The sequence below is a fragment of the Labrus bergylta genome, chromosome 13, assembly GCF_963930695.1.
Source record: "Labrus bergylta chromosome 13, fLabBer1.1, whole genome shotgun sequence".
Taxonomy (NCBI): domain Eukaryota; kingdom Metazoa; phylum Chordata; class Actinopteri; order Labriformes; family Labridae; genus Labrus; species Labrus bergylta.
Genome location: NC_089207.1, coordinates 2,051,615 through 2,073,877, shown reverse-complemented (window position 1 = coordinate 2,073,877; position 22,263 = coordinate 2,051,615). Strand labels below are relative to the sequence as shown.

The 22,263-nt window shown below is 40.7% G+C and overlaps 2 protein-coding genes across 3 annotated transcripts in view; both read right to left on the bottom strand.

Moving 5' to 3' along the window:
- The window catches only part of myo16 (myosin XVI), a 119,123-nt gene extending 106,603 nt beyond the window's left edge, over positions 1–12,520 (bottom strand). Inside the window, exon 1 of one of the 2 annotated variants that reach the window (XM_065961995.1) lies at positions 12,394–12,520. The gene's annotated coding sequence lies outside the window, so the exon portion shown is untranslated. Of the gene's footprint in view, positions 1–3,446; positions 3,690–12,393 lie in introns of those variants that run through there. The other variant, XM_065961994.1, reaches the window with a different exon arrangement.
- A 5,696-nt stretch (positions 12,521–18,216) lies between these two features.
- On the bottom strand, positions 18,217–21,209 carry tnfsf13b (TNF superfamily member 13b). Its single transcript, XM_020653452.3, has 6 exons — positions 20,776–21,209; positions 20,563–20,677; positions 19,931–19,987; positions 19,318–19,442; positions 18,872–19,022; positions 18,217–18,651 (listed from the first exon to the last, which is right to left on the bottom strand). Exons 1-6 carry the CDS (start codon positions 20,995–20,997, stop codon positions 18,539–18,541), a joined length of 783 nt encoding a protein of 260 aa, XP_020509108.1. The 5' UTR covers positions 20,998–21,209; the 3' UTR covers positions 18,217–18,538.
- Positions 21,210–22,263: the final 1,054 nt, after the last annotated feature.

Sequence of the window (22,263 nt, the reverse complement as noted above, 5' to 3'; positions counted from 1 at the left end):
CAGTTGGATCTAACTCCTACCCCACAGAACCATTCTGCTTATGTTATCATGCTACGGTCACAGCTGCTCAAATTCAAGCACCAATGTTCCCTTATATCCCTGCTGTTGTTGTGAGCAAGGGTACAAAAACACACTTCTGAACATGTACAACAAGAAACAGTAAATGAAGCAAAGACAGAGAGAAACTAATAGGCAGAGAAAGACTAAATATTAATGAGAAAATGATAAGGACTAAGTGTGAAGATTGGGAGAAAAGAATTTCGCACTGTCTTTATCATTTGAAAGTAATGACTAGTTTGAAATCATTAAGTCTACAGTTGACAAAAATGTGAGAATTCTTGTTAAAGGCTTTATATGCTTTATATTTTTTTGATCCAGCAGATGTCGCCCTTGAGCACCAGCATGAAACCAAAACAACTCTCACTGCATTGTTGTGTTAGCATGCTAATGCTAGTGATCTTTATTATGCTGGTATCTTCACACTGCATGTAAATTTACCTGAAATGAGCGTGATCTAGAAACACAGTTAAGCAGTGAGTACAGTATGTTATTCTTCTTTTCTCTAGTCCCTCAATTAAACAACTTTTATACACGAGGGGAGGAGTCAGCCGGCCGTCCGGGCGATGTAAACAAAGTGAAGATAGGACTCTGAAAACTCTGAAGACTCGGGTGTTACACCCATTGTAGACAGTCATGACTCAGAGTTATTTTCACAGGATATACCTGATTTCTACATTTAAGTGTGAAAAATTGCATATTAAGCCTTTAACTCCATAAATAGACACAAAGGTAAAAACAGCATGTATATGGACAATTCATTTCAGTTTCATTAACCACAGTCCTACAGTATTTCATGCAAGTCCAGTTTAATTTAACAGTCCTAAAAACAAACCAAATGATGGACAGTAAAAATGTTACTATGACCCTTCAAAGCAGTCAGTCTTGTGAACCAACTTATAGAAGCCAATTGTTTTGGATTTGTGTTGAAGAAGACTGAGAAGAGCCATTCAGCCTATAAGAGTTTGAACACCACCAGACAGCAGCACATTTGTCATAATGTCATTTTATGTGACTGCATAATGTCTGAAATTATGTTACAAATATGCTGAGCTACAAGACACAAAGCGGCTAAACATCTGTCTCTCAAGTGATTCTTGAGAGACTGAATGATTTTCTGTTGTCTTTTTTAGGCCTGTTTACCAAAGTGTTGTATGATCAAGTCATACATTGTCGTCATCAACAATTATTTTGATTCTGGGACTGCACAATTTGATTTTTTTATCTGTTTAATGACACACAGGAGGGGGGGGGGGGGGGGGGGGTGAAGAGTCTGCTGTGACAATGTCAATCTGGTGACCTGAGGTAACTACTGCAAGTTTTTAATATTCCATTATATATCCGTGCTAATGGACAAATACACATCTACAGTGTGATTTGGAGAGGTCAGATTAAGCTTCTTGTTCAAGTATCTGCCTTTTTTGTGGTTTAAAAGAAAGTACAAGTTCTAAAAAGACAAACAGTTTCAAATTCAAAGAGAGAAAGAGAGTGAGAGAGAGTCTGATGCTTGTTCAATAGAAGAACTTTCCATGTCACTGAGTTAGTATTACGGTAGTGTTGCAACATAACCCCACTACAATATGAGTCACAGAAGCAAGTTTTTTTTACACATCTGAAAACATAGTTTGCTGTTGAAACATAAAATATTGAGTGCATGTTTAAATGAGTTTGTGTCTGAGCACAGGTCCAATCAACATTTCTGAACACTACTTTGATGAACAACTGAAAGAACTGTCACACCAAGTAAAAACAGGCTACACACAAACACACACACACACACACACACACACACACACACACACACACACACACACACACACACACACACACACACACACACACACAGTAGGCTGACTCTTGCAGGATGAAAATACAGTCTCTGGTGTAAACACAACTCATAATGTCGCTAAGCAGCTTCCTTAAAACACCTTTAACATCTTTTACAGCAGTCACCGCAAGAGAACAAGAGAGCACAATGTGACCTTAAAAAATAAAATGGAAGTCACTGATTACTGATTCGCAGTATCAGAAGCCCAGAAAAGATTTGAACTTAGATTTTTTCTTACAATATTACAAAATACACTATGTTGCGTTGAGTGCAAGCAACGAGTGATCCGGGCTTGCGTGACATCTTGCGTGACATCATGCCATCCAAAAAGCTGGCACAAACTCATACTTATTGATTAAAATGAGATTTAAACTGACTCAAAAGACATGCAAGCTCTGTTTATTATTGTCTGCACTGAATCGAGTATCATCTAATCAAATTCACCCTAACTATATAACATCACTTCATCAAAGGCCAAAACACTTGATCACCTGTAGTAGTGTCCTTGGTGCTTCAATGCTCTCCCACAAAGTGGCCTTGATGGTACTCACTGAAAAGATATGAAACAAACCACAATCCAGGATTCAGCCCCATGAAGCTGGATGCAGTCCAAAGATCTGCAGACCAGTTGATAGCCCTAGTAATGGATTATGATTTCCAAATCAAGCCAAAATGTTGATCCTTTGATCCCTAATGTAATCTGTTTTTTTTTTCATTCTGGACGCTGGCCAAAGGGAAAGACATTGAGCTAAGGATTCTGATTGGCTTTTCTGTGACCTCTTGTCCCTACTCCTAAACTGTTTATGTTTTGTTACTCAGGGGTCATCCTAGTTCCACTTCGTCATTAATCACAAACATCAAATGAATCGCTCAGGGTTTGGCTATGAACTCCCTGCAGGGGTGGTGAAGTGCAAAGTAAGACCATCCTTTAAACAGGGTAGCCAGGTTTGCACGTGTGTTTCAAAGCAGGTCTCTTCACTATAGATGATCTTCAGCAATACTTTGCCCACTCAAAGAGAGCTGTTCAGTGGCTGACCCTGTGCTTTGACATTTTTTCCAACGGAACCAAAACATTAGCACATGATTACTGAAAGCATCAGCACACCATGCTCCTTGACAACAACACAACTACAAGATTGTGTGTCTCTATCCAACACACACACATTCACAATAGTTCCATGCTGTAATACAGCTCTTAGCAGTGCCAACCCAGTGCACACCTACAATAATTCTAGTCATAGTGTGGATATCTCACAGCACACTAAAACGAGTCTTGCAAGATCAGCTGTTCATTCCAAGCCTGAAACACACACATTCTTCCACACTAATCATCTCACAGTATATTTAGCCTCCGCGACAACTGCACGGCACATCTGCCTTCCCTTTCATTTCTAGAGACATGCTGGGAGCACTATGTACACATTAAAACACATGTCCCCACACTTTATATATCGGTCTCACAATTTAAAGAATGAAAACAAGTATCCTACTACACCGGTCACCATCTTCAAAAGCAACCGTCACCTATATCAGAAGGAGGGAAAAAAAGGCAGATTCTTACCAGTGAGAGCTCATCCACAGGAGACAACCAGGCTACGAGGAGCAAGAAATGTGTCTGCCAGACGAAAACCCAACGAGAGAGACGCCTCCCTGTGCTCCTCGCCACCAAATCAATTTCACACTCTCACCTCCCCGCCACTGTGATGTCATTCATTCATCCGTTTTTCCCGTAGCCATGGCAACTCTGCTGCTTGGAGCAGTTAATTCTTTTACATCTGTCTCTCTCTCTCGGTTTCTTGGTCCTCCCCCTCTCCAGACCCCAGTGAACCCAGCCCACTTACTCCATATGAGGGGGGTACAGTAACACCCCCAGCCTAAAAAGCACCCCCCCCCCCCTATTCACTACCGTAGAGCTGGTGTAAATAACGAGTAGGAGGGTGCAAAACACAAAAAGGGGAGGTGCCTGGATTCACCTCATGTAGTGTGCACGCCCTGAAGAGTTTGTGGTCAAACAGGCAGACTTTTGTCAAGACAGACAAAGAGAACTGGCAGACAGGGGAGACACAACAGAGCCTCAATGGGTGCACCTGAAAATCTTTTTGTTTAGACATGAGCCACCTGTCTCTTTTAAAGGCAAGCGCAGATCAAACACAACACATACAAAGCCTAAATGTTGACACACAGATGTGTTAGACTCACACACAAGAGTCCAAACACTTGTCTCTGCAGTGTAGTGTGAGGTGATGAATAGTTAATGACCACCATCATCATCACTATGCCGCCTCACTGCTAATAATCCCCATGTTGACCTTGGAAAGGGGGGAGGAAAATCTGGTCACTGAGGGACAAATCAAACAAAGACACACACTTACACGCACCAACACCCATGTCTGAAACCCTCTTTTATTCAATCACGAGCCCCCCCCCCCCCCGACTGTCCACAATTCTTTTCACAGCATGCCCTCCTCCACTGACTTAAGATGTTCATCACTGCCAAATTTAAACCATTTTACTATCCACTCAAGACCCTGCTGTTTTCATATTTAAAATATCCCTTTAACATTTCCTCTCCCTCCTTCTTTACTTTTCCCCTGCAGGAATGAGGCATCCACCTGCAGCTAGTCACCCACATGGCAGAAGAGGAGCAGATCTTAAAAGAGTCACAGGGAGATGCATTAGGGCTAGAAAAAAAAACATCTACTTGACAGACATAACAAACATGGAGGATATGGCTCTCATATACATCTTCGAAGAAATGAGAATACAGAGGGGTGTACTTTGGAAATGGATAGGGATCCTCTGTCACACCTTTCCACACATCATTTGGTTTTTAATTAGCTTCCAGCAATTTCTCCTAGAAAATCTCTCCATCTGTCTGTATCAACCCCAACGCCTCTCATTCCTAATCTTTCTGTTGCTTCTGGCATAGCCTAATTAATGATAGGCTCACCCAACCAACAATAAAGTAACAGGTTTTTGCTTCCCAGCCTAGTTTCCATATACAAGTCAGGACTGATGTATTATTCTGACTTTTAAGGCATAACTGATAGACATTTTTAATCTTTTAATTTTAACAAAAAACTTATTTTCTACATCTGAATATGAGGGACAACAAATGACTAAAGTATAAATAAATAAATAAATATTGGAAGAAATGCATATAATAATGTATAAATAAATTTATAATTTAATAAATGCATCAATAAACATATATAAATATTATATAAATAAATGCAACAATTCAAATAAAAATAATATATAAATATATATATTCATATATTTATGTATTTCTGTGTCCATGTTGTACAAGGAAAAGTAAATATGTAAATTAAGTGGGCCGTCCTAACATTACTGAAGTAGGATTGGTCAATTTTGAAAAACAGACAGAAGCAAATTTACATAAATACTTTTCCTCTTATGACCTGGACACAGAAATAAATAGATGTATAAATGTAAAAATACGGAAATAAATTAATAACTCAATTAATGTGGAAATGTATGCATTGATGCATATATAACTGTAGAAATACGCTAATAAATGAATAAATACATGTACAAATATATAAATAGACTTTTTCATTAACAAAGTGTATTATTTATTCATTGACGTATTGTTTTCAGCATTTATAGATTTATTGATGCATTTATTTAATTATACATTATTGTATGCATTTCTCCCAACATTTATTTACTTATACTTTAGTCATTTTTTGTCCCTCATATCTGAAAGCCACATTTTGGTCAGTCAAACATTCCTCCTCCTGTGAAAGCTAATAACTTTTTACTGACCTTGTTAGTGTCCTGTTGTCTTCCACTTTACATTAGCATAAACGTTTAGCTAACGTTAGCATCTTGGTAGCCTTACTTTCCGCTAGCATAGTTGTGTTCGCATTAAATGACTATGGTAGTTATACAACGGCAACAATATACTTTTCTTCATGGTAAAAGGGGCGCGTTTTTGCTGGCGCCCATCGAGTTATCAGTATTCTCACCTTATGTCCAATTTAACCTTTTTTTATAGGCTACTTTCCCCTGGCTGCTCGTTCTTGCTCCGTGGATCGCGCCGCCGCGTAGGTGATAGTGTAAAGTGTGACCGTGTTAACTGTCGACTCTCAACCGAATACGTCTGTGGTTGTCATAGTTACACCAGATGTTGAACACGGAAAGAGTAGTACTAAATGTCATATCTGATGAGTACTTTGACCCTACATTAAAAAAAACACCCAAGAGGCTTTCCTGAGGTGTAAATAACTACAGTATGACAACCACGCGGACGCATTCGGTTTGAAAAGCACCAGTTAACATGGTCACGTTTTAAACCGTAACACCGGTAGAAAGGGCAGACAGCAACTACTTTCCATCACCCTGCCGTCAGTTTGTCCAGTTATTCCATCTTCTATTGCCATCCATTAATATGAAACGTTACCCTTGATGATACACACCGACATATATTTAATAATGTTCTAAAATAATGCCCACCAGCTTTCTGTATGGAATGTAGTTTTTACTTAGGACTATGTAAAAACTACAAAATTAATCCCCTTTTAAAATATTTTCAATACGGCGAGCAGATTAAAAAAAATAATTGTACATCTTTTATACCGATTAATTTGCAATATAGCCTACCACCGGTGGTCTACAGTAAACAGCTGCTGCAGTGGTACCAACCTAAATGTCCCCCAGCCACTTCAAGTGGTTCAGTCCATGTAGTGATCGAAATTAGGCGGGAAATTTTAAAATAATTTCAGGAAGACGCTAAACTGTCGAAAAGAGGACAAAGGAACAAATCCCCAAATAGGTTATACGACATGGAGTTTTAATATGAAACGCAAATAAAATATCCATAAAATCAGTCCTGAACAGAAGCAGCCTGGTTCCAGCTGGCCAATAAGGTACAGGATTTGACTTATTTCTTGTTTATGGTTGAAGTGTTGTTATTGTTGTTGTTGTTGTTGTTGTTGTTGTTGTTGTTGGTTTTGATTGGAGTGTAGTGACCACACATTCAGTGTTCCCTCAACACTACTTCTTTGTTATATTGTTCTCTTAGTTTTTGCTTTGTTTTTTGTTGTTTCCTTTCAAAGCGTCTTAAATCTAATTTATTATTATTATTATTATTATTATTATTATTATTATTATTATTATTATTATTATTAATAAATAGGCCAACCCCTTTGACTCATCCTGAGCTACTTGTTTATTTTGTTCTGTTGACTGTTAGCTGCCCTGTAAACGGTTGTGGTGGACATACAGATCCAGATAACCAGATTATTTATTTAATTATTTGCTTCATTAATCATTTCAATGGTTTGCATAAAAATAATAATAGCCTACATTTTATTTAAAGGTTCCTTTCAAAGCCCGCAAGGTCACCTTACAAAGCAGTGATAAAAACAACAAACTATCAATTAAACGATACAATTAATATAGAGTTATAAGTTAAAAGAGTAGAAAAACATTGTGAAGAGCATTTGAGTTACAGGATGGATAATGATAAAACACAATATGCCATTTTAAAAAGAATGAGTTTTGAGATTGGCTTTAATAAAGGGAGAGAGAGTCAATATTAACAATCTGGGCCAGACACATATAATATGCAACAACTGTGTATCCTCCGTCCATTTCTGATCTTGACTGTTAATACTAATCATAAGCAATCATTCATTATTTTCCACAACCCTTTCCTTAATTTTGCTATGAACTCTGACTTTTGCAGTAATTCCAGTAGTCATAGATGACAGTTTATGCCGACCCAGTCTCCACTGAAGCTGCAGCTTTTTATGTGTTGCACTTGCAGGGGCATGCAATTCACTAAATCGGCTTAACTGTGTAATTTTTTAAGGCAGCCAATTCCTCTTGAAAATTTGTTGAATTTGCTTGCTATGATCTTGTTGTTATGCACATTGCATCATTGACTCCCATTTCCCTGCACACTGTTACCCTGAATCTGGTTGTACTCTACAGTTGAGCTGACCTGGCTGCCTCTACACTAGAATCAGGCCATTAGGCAAATAAAAAGGATACGTAGAAGTGGAAAATGGAGTCAAAGTCAGAACACAGAAAGAAAGGTGAGATAGATACATTTGAGGGTGTATAAATTCTTGAAATGAAGGCATGGGGGGGGCATGAATTTAGTGGTTTAGAGCACATACCGGTGAAAAGGGATTCAAAGCAATTTCCTCCACAAATAGCTTGAGATGATGCTCAACCCTCTCTCCAGAACTCTTATCTGTAGTTTCAGAAATGAGCAGCAAATACCATGAGACGAACTGACAGTTTATTTCCTCTTTCTCCATGAACATTACCCCCTCACCTTGATTTCTCTCCTCTCCTTCACCACATTTCACGAGCAATCCAATCCTCTCAACTATTTACTTCATGCCTTACCCTTTCATCCATCTCTCTCACTGACAGGTATCTGTAGAAGCTTAGCGTATAGTTGTACATGGGATAGTATCATAGCATTGTTGGGGGGGGGGGGGCATCATGCCCCATTAACCATTGACCTAATTTTATTAGGGTTGAATGTGAATGATGACATGTTTGAAATCAAGCAGAAAAACATCACAGCTAGATGTTATGTTTCATCTCAGCCTAAGCTCCCCCCCATGGCATCTCAGACCGATCAAAGCCGTGTTTTTTAAAGGGAATGGGAAGGGAATGAACCGCTTCTGTTCGTATCATTTGCATGGCTCTACAGATGGGCTCATACTCAGCACTCTAATACACACTATTGAGCTGCTGGCAAGATAACCTGGTAGGTGGACAAGTGTTTGTGTGCAAGGAGGAGGGTCTGTGTGTGCATGTGTGTTTGTGTGTGTGTTAGAGGCTTGATGGGAGCAGTCAGGCGTTTACATTTAATGCACCTGTCCTCACAAACATTCCAAAAAGGGGAGAGCACCATCTGCTTTATGTGCGCTATCTCTGTCCCTCTTCTCTTTTTTTGTTTTTTTAAATTCCTCCTACCTTTTTCTGAGAAGACCTTTGGCATCTTCCTCTGTCATGTCATTTCAGCTCCCACTCCTACTGACAAAATTACCGTCATAAAATTCAAGTACCTATACTTACCAAGTGCTCTTTTTCACTCTCTGCAAGCACAAATTTCAGCGTCATTTGCTCTACCTCAGTTTTTGCAAAATGCCCATCTAAGTTCAGGGTACAAACAGCCGACAAACCATACATGTTTACGTCCACATGTGTATGCATGTAGCCGAGGCAAGTCCTGGCAAGCCCAGACACCGACCCTGACATAGACATGGTGTCCAATAGTAGCTCTGGAAGGGAAACAAAGTCTACAAGGCCACAAGTCACATGCCAGAGGCGGCAAGCCTGCATTAATGTGAGGAAGTCTTCTATAGAAAGATGAGGATCATATGAGGAACACCCTCCTCCCCCCCCCCGCCCCACTCTGACAAAAACTAGTATCATATAGGGCTTAGCCAACCTTTGTGTTAGCCGGCCCACCTGTTTAGTACTGAACCCATGCACTCTGCTCTGATGATATTGTTTCATCAGATAGAGGGGGGGGGGGGGGGGGGGGGGGGGATCTCAGGCCAAAGGTTTAGATTTAATCTTAGCCTTCTGGAAGTGTTCCACTCCCAAATAGCATGCTGCTGCCAGCCGTGCTGCCCGCCACCTGTCAGTAGCTTTAGCTGCTGTTTGAGTCGGCCAACTGCCCGGTCCCATGGGCCACACTCATATGAATAGTCTTGGATTTCATCTTCATTTCAGGGTCATTTTACAGCTCAGGCAGACACCTGAGACATATAGGAAGATGGAAAAATGCTGATGAGTAAGGTCATGGATTACATCTCCTGTTTATTTCATGTTTCCATGTTGATTCCTTCTGAAAAGCTCTGATTCTCAGCTTTGGACTTTTTCATTTACTCTGTCAAATTTGATTTCAAACAAAAAGAATATTAAGTCTACTGTAGTAAAAGATCAAATAAAAAACAAATTATTCGTTTTATTACCTTACTTAATTCAAAATACAACCTGACAGTAAGTACCACAAAGAAACGTTTGTAAAGTAATATTGTTGATAAAATATAGCGAGCAATTTTTTGACAGATAATAGTGTAGGATAAAAAGACGACAAAGTGAATTTAAAATAACTATAGTTCTGTTTTTATTTTGAAGAAATATTTCTGTTTTATATCTTTACAGTACAGAAGCTTTGCTGTTGGCCAATCAGAAATAGTTTCACAGTAAAATATTAATCTCAGATAACTTGACATACTTATTTAATGATACAGACTAATAAATCCTAAAATTGAAACTAACAGTAACTTCAAACATTAACACGTATAGATATGCCACATTTGAAGTCACAAATGAGAGACATCTGTCACATGCTAAGCAATTATAAATGGCACATATTGGTGTGGATTACAATTTGTGCTAATCAGATTTGTGTGTGGAACAAATATGTGGCTTCCCCAGATGAGTGGTAACCCTCTTAATCCTCTCCCATCCCCACTTCTGTGCGGCTGTGAGCTGTCTGCTCTCTGACGTCAGGCACATGAAATGCATCCATCTACACTCTGTCTGTGTGTATGTAGACGAAGGGTCGAAAGGGTAAGAAGAGAGAGGGTAAGGGGGGTCTTGACCCATTAAACGAGTTGCATATAGGAAATCCAGTGATCGTGGAAAACCGACCAGCGCCATTTAAGAATAGATCAGCTAATGGACAGTTTGGCTGTTAGATATCAAACATATAGACAAAGGATCTGACTGACAGAAGGCCCATGGCTTATTTCATTAACAAAATGGAATTCTACAGAAATATTCCAGGTTACAGGTGTTTGGTGTCTTTTCTAGTCCGTCTCTGGATATCGTGCAGCTGTGCGACTTTCCTCACCGCGCTTCCTCACAGTCCTCTCTTTAGACAAGTATTTCCCTCCTTAATCATAACCCTAACCCAAAAGGCAGCATTTAAATCTTGCTAAAGCCGCAGGAACTCAGCATTCTTACACAGCCAGGGGGCTGCTTTACATGAGTGAAACAGTAGGAGGGGGCTGTATATTCCTCGAACACCTCTGGAGCCCTGACAGCAGCAAATCCATCAGAAAGATTTTTTTTTGCAAGGAAAAGTCTTTGCACCCCCCTCCCCCCTCCTGATCTTCACCATCATCCTCGCCAGTTCATAAATCAACCCATAATTATCAGGGAGGGTGGTGACTAACTCTTGGACCGTTTGGCTCAACAGCTGACCACATTACAGGGGACTGGGCTGCGTCCTGTAATAGACAGACAGACTACAGCTTTCAGACATTAGCCACTTGCTGACTACACCCACAGACCAACACAGCATGCTCTGCCGTGTTGCAAAAGAAGAGAAAAATGAAAAAAGAACGACAAAGCCAGAGAGGGTAACCGCTGGAAAATGACAAGATGGAACCGTGTGGTTCAGATAATCTTTCTGTTTAAAAAGATAGTGATACCTCCACGCAGCGCTGGCACACTCTGAGGCCCACAATCTGGCTGAACAGGAGGACAGATGGGTGTAAGACACACACACACACACACACACACACACACACACACACACACACACACACGACTGAAATGCCTGGTCCTCCTTGGACTCCATTTTACTGCCATTAATTGTTTTTCAGTGTTTAACAGTTATAATATCACCCTAAGGCTTTAGCACTAACAAGTCCATCCCCCCCACACACACACACACTTGGATGGGTAGACTCCCAGTGGTCTGAATGAGCCCATCTGTGAGCCCCTGTGAAACAAAAGCTGAGTTTTGTGGGGTGACACAGGCAGAGTTATGCTCTTGTCAGTTACTCTGGGATGTTCTGTCACATCAAGCATAAAGAAGTTGTACAGACTGCAAAATACGTTTTCCTCTTTTTCCACCTTACTGCTTTTCACAACAATTCTTCTGTCAGGGTCTCGATTTCCTTATATTAACTTTTTCTGTCACTCCTTCCTTGTCTTTTTTTCTGTATAAACACTGACACACATTCAGGTACACACTGTACACCTCACCCAAACTCATGGGGGTTTGGATGAAAGCCACCCAAAGGTCCTTTGAAAGTGAGACAATTCCCAACTGACATCAAGTACGCCAGAGGCTTAATTTTGCAGGAGAGTGTGTTTTGTGTGCGCAGTGAACAAGCCAACAAACCTGTTCTGCCCTTTTTCTGCGCTGCCAGCCGGGACACATGCAGCGTCTCAGGGCAAACAACAGCATGCAAGACAGGGCAAAAAAAAAGAGAGAAAGAAACAAAGGCCAGTCTGCAGACAGTGAACAAAGAAAGTAGCCGTTAAAAGCAGAAGAAAAGGTCTTTCCCCTGGAAAATAAATAAGGCAGAATGCGAGCAGACAGAGGACATATTGAAGCACACTCATGCAAAGAAAAATCACTCAAAATCATCTCCCAACTATTTGCGAGTGATCATATGTTGTTATCACGCCTGATGTGATGGAGAAACTTAATTCATTTCAGACAGTTGAAACAAAATTAGCAGACAATCTGGAGACAAGTGGCACTGTACCTCACTGTAACATCTCCTCTGTAGTTCTTGATGCTTTCTTTCCAGCTGCAAAATAACATCCAGAGACAATCTAGGCTCAGCTGCAAATATCTGCAACACTCAGAAAAGAGAGAAACAAGCAAGAAAGAAAACAACTCCCAAGTCCCTCTGCATCTACACCCATAGGCTGAAATCCTCCACTGACATCCCATCAGAGAGAGAGAGAGAGAGAGATAGAGAGAGAGAGAGAGAGTGTGCCAGTTTGGGTGAATGAAGGGGGAGTAGTTGGAAGGGAGAGAGAGCCTAAGTCAGTGAGAGAGAGAGAGCGAGAGATTTAGGAGTTTGTGAGAGAAGAAAAAGAAAGAGAGTGAGGCAGGAGTTTAAATCTCTAATTTGAACTGTTTATCACGTGAGCAGCTGGTGGGAAGGAGTGACACAGCGCCTGCATAGAGTGTGTGTGAGTTGTGAGTTGGGGGAGGAGAACCAAACACTCCCAACAATAGGCCCAAAGTGAATCCATATAGTGCAAACAGGAGGACAAAAAAGTGGTGCGTAGTAGCAGATGTGCAGAGTAAGAAGAAGCCCCTATAGGTGCCTCACCCTCCTTTTCTCTCATCCCTTCATCACCCAACCTCGTCTTCTCTGTTCCTAATAATCACCGGCTGGTTGTGAAAATGCATGAAGAAATCTAGTAGCAAAGTTGGTTTAGAAAGAACTGTCATCTGTTTATGGGCGCTGGGTAGCCTAGCAGCAATATGTCACATGCACTGTGTACATATGCTATAGTCGTCGTTGCAGCGGTCGTGGGTTCAGATCTAATGGCCGTCGTGGCCGTGGCTAAGTTGGTACGGTGTTTGTCTTTCAACCTCAAGGTTGAGAGTTTGATCACCTCCTTCAGCTAGTCGTAGTGTCCTCAAGCCAGACGCTTAACCCGGCACTGCTTGATCTTTGGGGGCAGCAGTAGCTCAGTCCAACCATCCACCAATTGGATGGTCACCAGTTCAAGTCCCAGTGCTGACCAAATCTGGAAGTTGGTCTGGTAGCTGGAGAGGTGCCAGATCACCTGATGAGCACTGGTGCCCCTGAGCAAGGCACCAAACCCCCCCCCCCACCCCACCCCCCCCACCCTGACATCCCTCCATTAGTGCATGTCCACACAGCCTATGTGTGTGTTGCATGACTTACAGAGTGTAAAAACAGAATTTCCCCTTGTGGGGATCAATAAAGTAAATCTTAATTTAATTTTCACCCATGCTAACAGGTGGGTCTCTAGATTTTGCAATGTTGTTTGATTAATCACTCTACGACTTTGTTCCAGACTGAAATAGTTTCATTATTATTTGATTGGACACACAGGCAAACATGATCTCAAGGAAAGACCCCTATGGACTTGTTTGAGACCCTGACTCTGTCTCTAGCATCACTATATGAGGTTGACATATTGGTTTTGGAGATTGATATTGCAGCGACTATCGGATCAACTGCCATACCATACTCATGGTCTCTAGAGGATCATATTGAATCATTTTTGATCATCATCTGACTTTTCTGTGGGTGCCACCTGGGCCCCTTAATATGAATTACAATCAATTACGTGATCCCTTATCAGTAGTCCACTCCAGGTCTATCAGATTCATTAGCCCATACATTATGTGATAGGGGATTGTGTGTGGGGGGGGGGGGGGTGGCATTTTAGGATTTCTCAAAAACAAACTGAGACACATTTTTTTTTTTTTTGCATTGTGATTGTTTTCCAAATCTCCATCTTGGAGCAGATGCTGAGCACAGAGTGGGAGTCGGGAGATGGAGAGAGACAGGGCAGGGGGGGTAGAATATGGCAAACCAAAATCTTCCTCTCATTCATTTGATGTTCCACTTCTCCTCGGTAATAGACTGATGTCCTTGAGAAGAAGGACGAGTAAAAAAAAAAGCAAGATTTATCAAGAAGAGCTCAAACAGACACAACTTGAAAATCTGCTCTTACTCTTCCTAGCACACATGTAGATTTTAACGGCTGGTGTTTCATCATAAGTTTGATTCTAGGCAGAGGCAGAACCATATGAATTATAGATCAGCTTATTTTCCTGCAGATACTATGTTGTCAGGAGAGAAAGAAACTAAACCAAATCTACTTTAACGTTAACGCTGTTGTAAACAAATAAATCTCTGTCACGTTTTTGAGATCAGAAATAATTAGTGTCGCCTCCAGCTGAATCTATTAACAACCTAACAGAATGGCAAGTTAGTGCAAAACATGGTGTTTAGACTTTGGAGTAACGGATGGCACAATCCAGTTTGTTGATAAACCAAATCCTCACTTCAATGAGAAATCCACTCGGTGCTTCTGCCAGTTCAGCTGCAGGGCTCTGGATCAGCCTGATTACTTTGGGCTGACTGCAGCAGATCAAAGTAATCCCTAAATACTAGAGGAGAACGTACACGGAACAACCTTGTAGTACACCGAGGCACAGCGAGTGACTGCTGTACATTTTTACAGAATTAAGGAAAGGCAATCAAAGTGCACATGTGCATATAAGTGTGTGTTGGTGCATTTGTGATTATAAGCCATCTTGCAAAAGCTGTAGTGTGTGTTTGGGTGTGTATGTCTGCAGAAAAAAGGAGCAAGCTGGGTTTTATAATCAGGATTCAGGGATCACCTTTTGGCCACTGTCATCAGTCAAACCTGTCCTAAAGCTCCCAGACAGAGAGAGATGGAGGGAGGAGGGAGGGAATGAAAGGACAGATGGGGACACAGAGAAGCTAATATCCACTTTTAACACCAGTGCAGCAGTCTGAAAAACAGGAGAAAAAAAGGAAACTCCAAGGGACTGGGCTGGATGATTCCAGAGAATATACTCCATCTTCCACCAAGCAGGACACATATTCTGTAATAAATGGGATTCAGTTGTAGAAAATCTTGATTTTTTTTATCCGCCTGGGAGGAAATTCTGTTTACTGTCTGGAGAAATGATTCTGTTTATCTTTTCAGGACTAAAGACTGAGCCTATGGAAAGATCTTGTTTTTGTCTAAGCAGCAGGAATAGCTCTGGTTTGAGGCATTCTGTCTGTCTGTCCGTCCATCCCATTGTTGTGAACCTGGCATCACAGGAACTCTTGGTGGACATGTTTGAATTTAGCACAAACGCTAAGGCTGCCCTTGGTTGTCAAAGGTCACTGTGACCTCTAAAAAAATGCATTTGCAGGTTAAAACTCAAGAATTAAAATGCACAGTTCACATTATTCATACGCCTGTCTTAATGGAATCACTTTAATGAGCTGATGACTTTTAATTAACCCAAAGGGTCAAATGATCCCATCCTTTATTTGAAGAAATGCCTGCAGGGAATATTTCCAAATTTGATCTAAACACCCTGGACTCACATATTGTCAGATACAATTTTGGTGGTAAAAGGTCAAAGTAAAGGTTACTGTGGCTTTATTTTTTACCTGTTCAAGAGGACTATACTGCTTGCTATCTCAACCCTGCACCCCCCCCATGTATCCTTTTGTTCTGCTTTAGAAAAGGGGTTTTACTGATAAAACTCTGCAGAGACAAAGAGAGAGAGAGAGAGAGAGAGAGAGAGAGAGAGAGAGAGAGAAAAAATGTTTATCGCTCATGCGACCTCTCCTTTTTTAATTTAGACTTGCTTATGATCTTGATTTTAGAGGTCGTGTATCCTCTGAATATTTCCAATATACAAAATTGTCCTATGATCAGGTCCAATTTAACTGATGGCGTTTCACTACAACTCCGTAGGATGCACACTTTTAGGTTTTAGGATTAAGATTGGTCTGAATGAAATAAGATGGAGTCTCAACACTGTATACACACTTTGGTTCTTAGTTTAACATGAATTAAAAACGTTAGACTCTTGTCCTGTCGGATCCAGAATGAGATCAATGAGCAACATTTTAATTCAAATAATGGAAAAACGTAATTTATACTGAAACATAAATGTATTGTGGATCTGATGACTTTCTGCTTTTTAAAGTCTACTTTGATATGTATAGGCTTGTGTCTTATATTATGAGTGTGCTCACTTGCAGCATCACGCGTGTGTGAGTATGTGAAGTTCACACAGTGCCAGTTTGTGTACACAGCAGGTCTCATTTCCTCATTCTCCGGTCAGATGCTGGTTTCTCTTTTGAGAGGCGAGCCCACAATGACATCAGCTTCCGCCAACACACCAGCCGTCACCATGGCACCGCACAAAGACATTTCTGGTGTGGAGGGGGGGAAGCATCATGCTTGACACATTTATAGGAGAGGTCTGTGTTGCCCCTCTTCTCTTTTTACCCTCCTCCTTCTTCTCGATTGGTGTTTGTACAGCCGGCCGCTCTGTTTGCCAGATCATCAAAGAGCTCCTCTGACTTCCATTGGCTGTAGTACTCTAAGCCTGGCTGGCTCTCCCTCTCTACCTTTTCTTCCGCTTGCTTTTCCACTAATGGCAACTTCTATCCATTAAGTCTTTTTGAAATCTTTCTCTCTCTACTTTCTATTTTAGAACCCCCCCTCCCTTTGTGTCTCTCTTCTTGTCAAATGGAGCCATGACTCTGAGGGCAAAATGCCTGGTGAAGTAGTGACCACCCACTGAGCTTTGTCTAACTCTTTGCCCCGGCCGACAGACAGTCAGTCTGTGTGTGCGAGTGTGTGTATGTACGAGGGGCAGAATGGACTGAGCAGTGTTGCAGGCAGGGGGAACCTCAATCCAGAAATGTATAAAAGTCTTGGTCAATGTAGGTTAAACAAAATCTCTTGTCCCATGGCTCCTTCTCATTTGAAACAATTGAAAATACCTTGATACATCATGTCTTCTTAACGGCAACCTTCCAGCAGCAATCCATTAAACAATATCTGTCTGGCACATTAACTCCCCCAGGATGTATGATTTGTTCATTGAGCAGCTATTGTTGTTTTTGTATTGTTGTGTCAAGCAACAGCTTACAAACATTTACCTTAACTCAATTTCTCGGGCATATAAATCAACATTGATCATTTTGCACTAACCCCATGTCAAATAATCTAAATAATCATCCTATCAGGGCAAGTCTTAGGTTGAAATGACCACTCTGCAAGAGACAACTAAAATCAGTTTTGGCCTGTTTATTTTGATTGTGATTGTGTTTAAATGATAAACTTTTTTCAGGACTTTTCAAACTTGTAATAAATAGAATACTATATGCCTCAATCAAACATTGTACTGAAATATCACCACATATACTTAGAATGCACTGAATGGTCTCTATAAAAGCATGGAAAGCCCATGGAAAAATAGTAATTATTATTCATTGGCCAAGATGTGTTGTCTTCAGAGAGGTGCATCTCTCCCTTTGCCTCGAGCTTAATGTAATAGAAACTGAAAAATCATCAACTGAAGATGTTTTACTGTTTTCTCTGAGGGCTTCAGGCATTACACATTCATTGAGCAGCAGCTCCTTTGAACATGCAGACTTCATCTGCTTTTATCTAAAAATAGGAACTTATGCCACTTATTTCCAGTGTTCCTGCTCAACCATTCATTGCTCTCTCTCTGCACACTGAAGCGTTTCCGTCTTGTGGCCGGTAAATGAAACGACACCCTCCAAGCTTCCAGATGATGTCATCTCTTGTGACTTTATTGCATCTGAATTTGCAATCAGTAAGACGAAGATGTTGTTACTTCAAATCAAAGGATGGCATTACATTGATGTATCAGACCAGTGTTCTTTATATTGAGCAAAAAAAAAAATCTTCTTCTTGTATTGAAGAGGAAATGTGTATGTGCAACTTGTAATGAGAGTCAACAGAGGACCACCAGAGCGCTGGATTCTAACGTCAAAGACCAGAAACACGTCACCAATCAGTGACCTTAGACACGTAGAACATTTTTAATCTATTATTTTTATTGCAGAGTGCACATTTTACATAATAACTACATAATATTTGCCTTGCCATTTAAAATTGTACATGTATGTATAGCCTAAAACTAAAAATCGTATTCATGGAAGGTTTGTCAGTCTCCTTGAGGGGAGAGATTGGGTGGTGCCCTAGCGCCCTCCAATGACCAGCTGCCACTGCTGTAGCTATAAGGTACTTTTATTCATAAGATCAATGCTAAAAGTGTGTGTCTTTGCTCCCTCCACTCCAACTGCAAAAGCGTCTTTTGTGGTGCAAAATGAGGTGACATCAAACCAGTTTGATGGCGCCCAGAAAGGTGTCCTCCCCGCCCAGCGACACTTTGGCTGTGGAGCGAGGAATCAGCAACTCCAAGTGGTCCCCGGCCTCCAGTTTGACAATACCTGAGGGATGGGTTCAGGTGTTGAGCTGCCATTTTTATTATTTCCTCGCCACAAATAGCTATCACATATACCAAACTAATGACACACACACACACTCTCACACACATGCTTGCTTGGGTGCTTGACTAAACAGGAAACACCCTGACCTGACTGACCTTCTGTAGCAGCTGTTGTAAAAAAGGTTGAACATAGTTGCACATAAAGAATAACACGGGCTTACCTCCTGTGTAGCAGGTGTTAAAGGGGTTGTCTGAACTCATATTCTGGATGCAGCGGAACAGGATCACATACTGAGGCTCGTTTCCAACCACATTCCTCTTCCTTCTGATCACCACATGACCCATTGCAAAATAGTCATCCATGTAGAAGACCTGAGCATATTAAAAAAACACAGAGTGAGATAGATCTACATATGAAGTGTGGCAAAGGATTGGGTTTTATCATTATGTTAACATTTGCTGCTTCATTTATTTACATGTAACATTTACATTTTCATATCTACAGCTGACCTTTCTTCAAGGTCTGTTCACTAACTCCCTGCTTGACTCGAGCCCCCCCACACCCCCTTCAATTCATGTAGACATGCTCTCTTCTTATTTCAAACATGGTGATTTCCAAAAAGGCTAGCAGCGCCCTCTTGTGGATAAAAAGAAAAAACAGACCTACCTGACTGTATACAAAGTAGAAGCCTGCCTCTCTGACTAAAACGCTGTCCCCGTCTACCTCCAGGGCTGATCCTCTCCTCAGCCCAGTCTGCCAGGGGATACCTGTGTGAAGCTCGGCGGTAAATTCTGATTTAAAAAAAAAAAACAATTCATAAAAAGACATGCCCAAAAATGATACCTTAACAATTGATCCCAACGTTCATTTGGTTTCAAAAGAGCTACTGAAGTTGCTGTAGTTCAGACCAACTGATGGGACTGGAAGAGGATTTCCATGAGTTTGATAAACAGCAGCAGGGCTTTAAACTACTTGAATACTGTTAATTTAAGGAACATGATCACTATTACAGAAAAGTTTCCTGAAAACAAGTTTCAATTAAACTATAAATTTGAACGCGTAAAGAAACAAATTGGTTTTTACCAGTTTACAAATATCATACGGGCTGGCATGCAGACTTGTGTCTATGATCAAATCAGATTTTTACGTTATCTTCAACTTTAAAAAATTACAAAATCTAAAGAAAACAAAGTGACATTTTAAAATGTTTATAGAAACAGCATTAAATCCACTTCAACAAAACTGTAAACTATCATTGCTTGGATGAGGCATACTGTACCTTTGCTGAAGGTTTTCCTGCTATTGTTAGCCATCAACTGCAGGCAAGGCTGAGATACTGTAACAAAAACAAATTACAGGAATGTTAAAACTAAGCTTATTCGATGGATTTGTCTTTCTTTCCCTTTCTCCATTTTTTCTTTTTTTCCTTTTAGGGCGACAATGCCAGCCACCCCAGCAGTATACTGTAAATATTGCGCCCTAGGGGACTGTTTAAAAGCTTCAGCTGATAGCGAGAACATTCACACCACAGTTAATAGTGAGCACTAATAGATGCTTTCAAAGTCTCGCTGAATCACACTTCTTGTTTTTTCAGGTGGTCAGCGCCCAAAGCTGATGAATAACTCACACTTTGCTGTTTCCAATGAAACAGTTTTTCCTGTTCAGAGAAGGCGTGAACATACAAGCCAATGACACGTAGTTCTCTCAGTTTTTGAACTATAAACAATCTTTCCTTGAATTAAGAATAAGGCTGTATATTACAACAATATCTTAACAAGACAATATCAACACTGTTTTTGCATGTGAAGCAGTTAATCCGTAAAACAACACAGCAGTTTTGTCAAACTAAAGGAAGCTGTGTTTTACAGTTTACATAAAAACGGTAAATCATCAGCTTATTGTTCAGCCTACCGTGTGGCTCTCCTCCAGAAACCAGTCTTCTCTTCCTTATCATGGTGGGAGGATGTTGAGACCCGGGTTGGTGTGGTGGTTCTTGGCTGCTTCTCCTGCTGCTGAGTTTTTCAGTCTGGGCAAAAAAACAGGAAAAAAAGATAAGTCGCAAAATGTCTTTTACAATCTTGTGCAGATGGAATGTTTAGTTGTTCAGGAATTCCCTTGTCTTACCTGAGCTCCATGTTTGGACTCCCGTGCCTCCACTCTCCTGCGACAGACCTCTGATCTGAGTTCCTCTACCTCTGCTCGAAGAGACACCAGCTGGTACAGAGACAAAGCTGAAAGAGAGGAGGAGGTGACAGCTGTGAGAGCCAGCAGGAAAACGGGCCAGGACAGCCTCCCTGTACCTGCCTTTTCCTCAGTCTTGGGCTTCACATCTGCCAAAAGTGCCATCGCAGGGTCTGAGCTCACACCAGCAGCATGACTGCTCTCTTTTGAAAGATTTAAAACGAGGAATGTTGTGTTTCCGTCTGCAATGTTTTCTTTAGAGTCTACGGCTTATAGTCTTACAGCAGAGTGGATTCCTAAACTTTCGTTTTAGTTAGTCACCAGACCAGTTTGGTCTGAGGGACTACGCAGAAGGACAGTACAGTACAAAAAGGGCAAAACCGCTTCCCCCTTATGGTTCCTCCTCAGCTCACCACACTCAGTTCCTCCTTGCTACATTTGTCTCAACTTCATCTTAAATTTCTTTGTGTTGAAACTATTTAACACGTGTGTTTGTGACAGTTTGATGAGGGACAGCCTTGTAGTGAAATGGAGGACTGAAGTCCCACTAACACAAAGAAATAGACATGACTTCATAACAGCATTTTGACAGCTAAAAAAACCAACTGTACTCCAAAAAAAACGAAGAAGTGCAAGAATAACTTAAACTTTAGCATACAAGACAAACAGCAAAATATTCCACCAAGACAAGACTTTTTCATGTATCAATTTATTGCATGTTACAGTACAGAAAATAGAAAGTGAAAATGTGTGCTTACAAAAGAAGTCATCCACACCGTTTTGAAGTAGAAAAGAAAAAATTACTCTAAAATGGAACTTCTCTCGAACAGATTGCTTCATACTGAGGGTAGAGGTGACTCATTCTGATGTCTCACTGTACAAATATCCGTTTCCTCGATGAGAATGCACTGTAAAGTCCATGTAGGTGATCACGACAAATGTCAACACTGCAGATTCATTTAATACGTTATCAACATGCCCGCTTAGTCAATGATATTGCAAAGTATACCAACACTTTCAACGGCACTCACTCCACTTTATTCACAATCATATGAACATATAAAATATGCTCCAAAGTGCATCAGCACAATAACCAGGCAAAATGTTGTTTCTTTGTAGAAAAAAAAAGACATTCAGTTTGACTCTGTTTCTTTTCATGAACATGGTTTCGGGCAGTATCAATACGTCTGGTTAGGTTAAAACTCAAAAAACACTACTAATGATTCATTTTGCAGTACGATATTTACTAAAACAAACAAAAATCAGGTGAACGAAGATGAGTTCCAACACCCTTTTCTTCATATCAAAAGATTCAAACTAACAGCAATGGTGTGTCAAACAAAACGTGTGTAACAAAATGAGTGTATATTCACATGGTCTGACTGCAAAATGTGCTCTATTGACATATGACGGGCTGCGAATAATTATGTC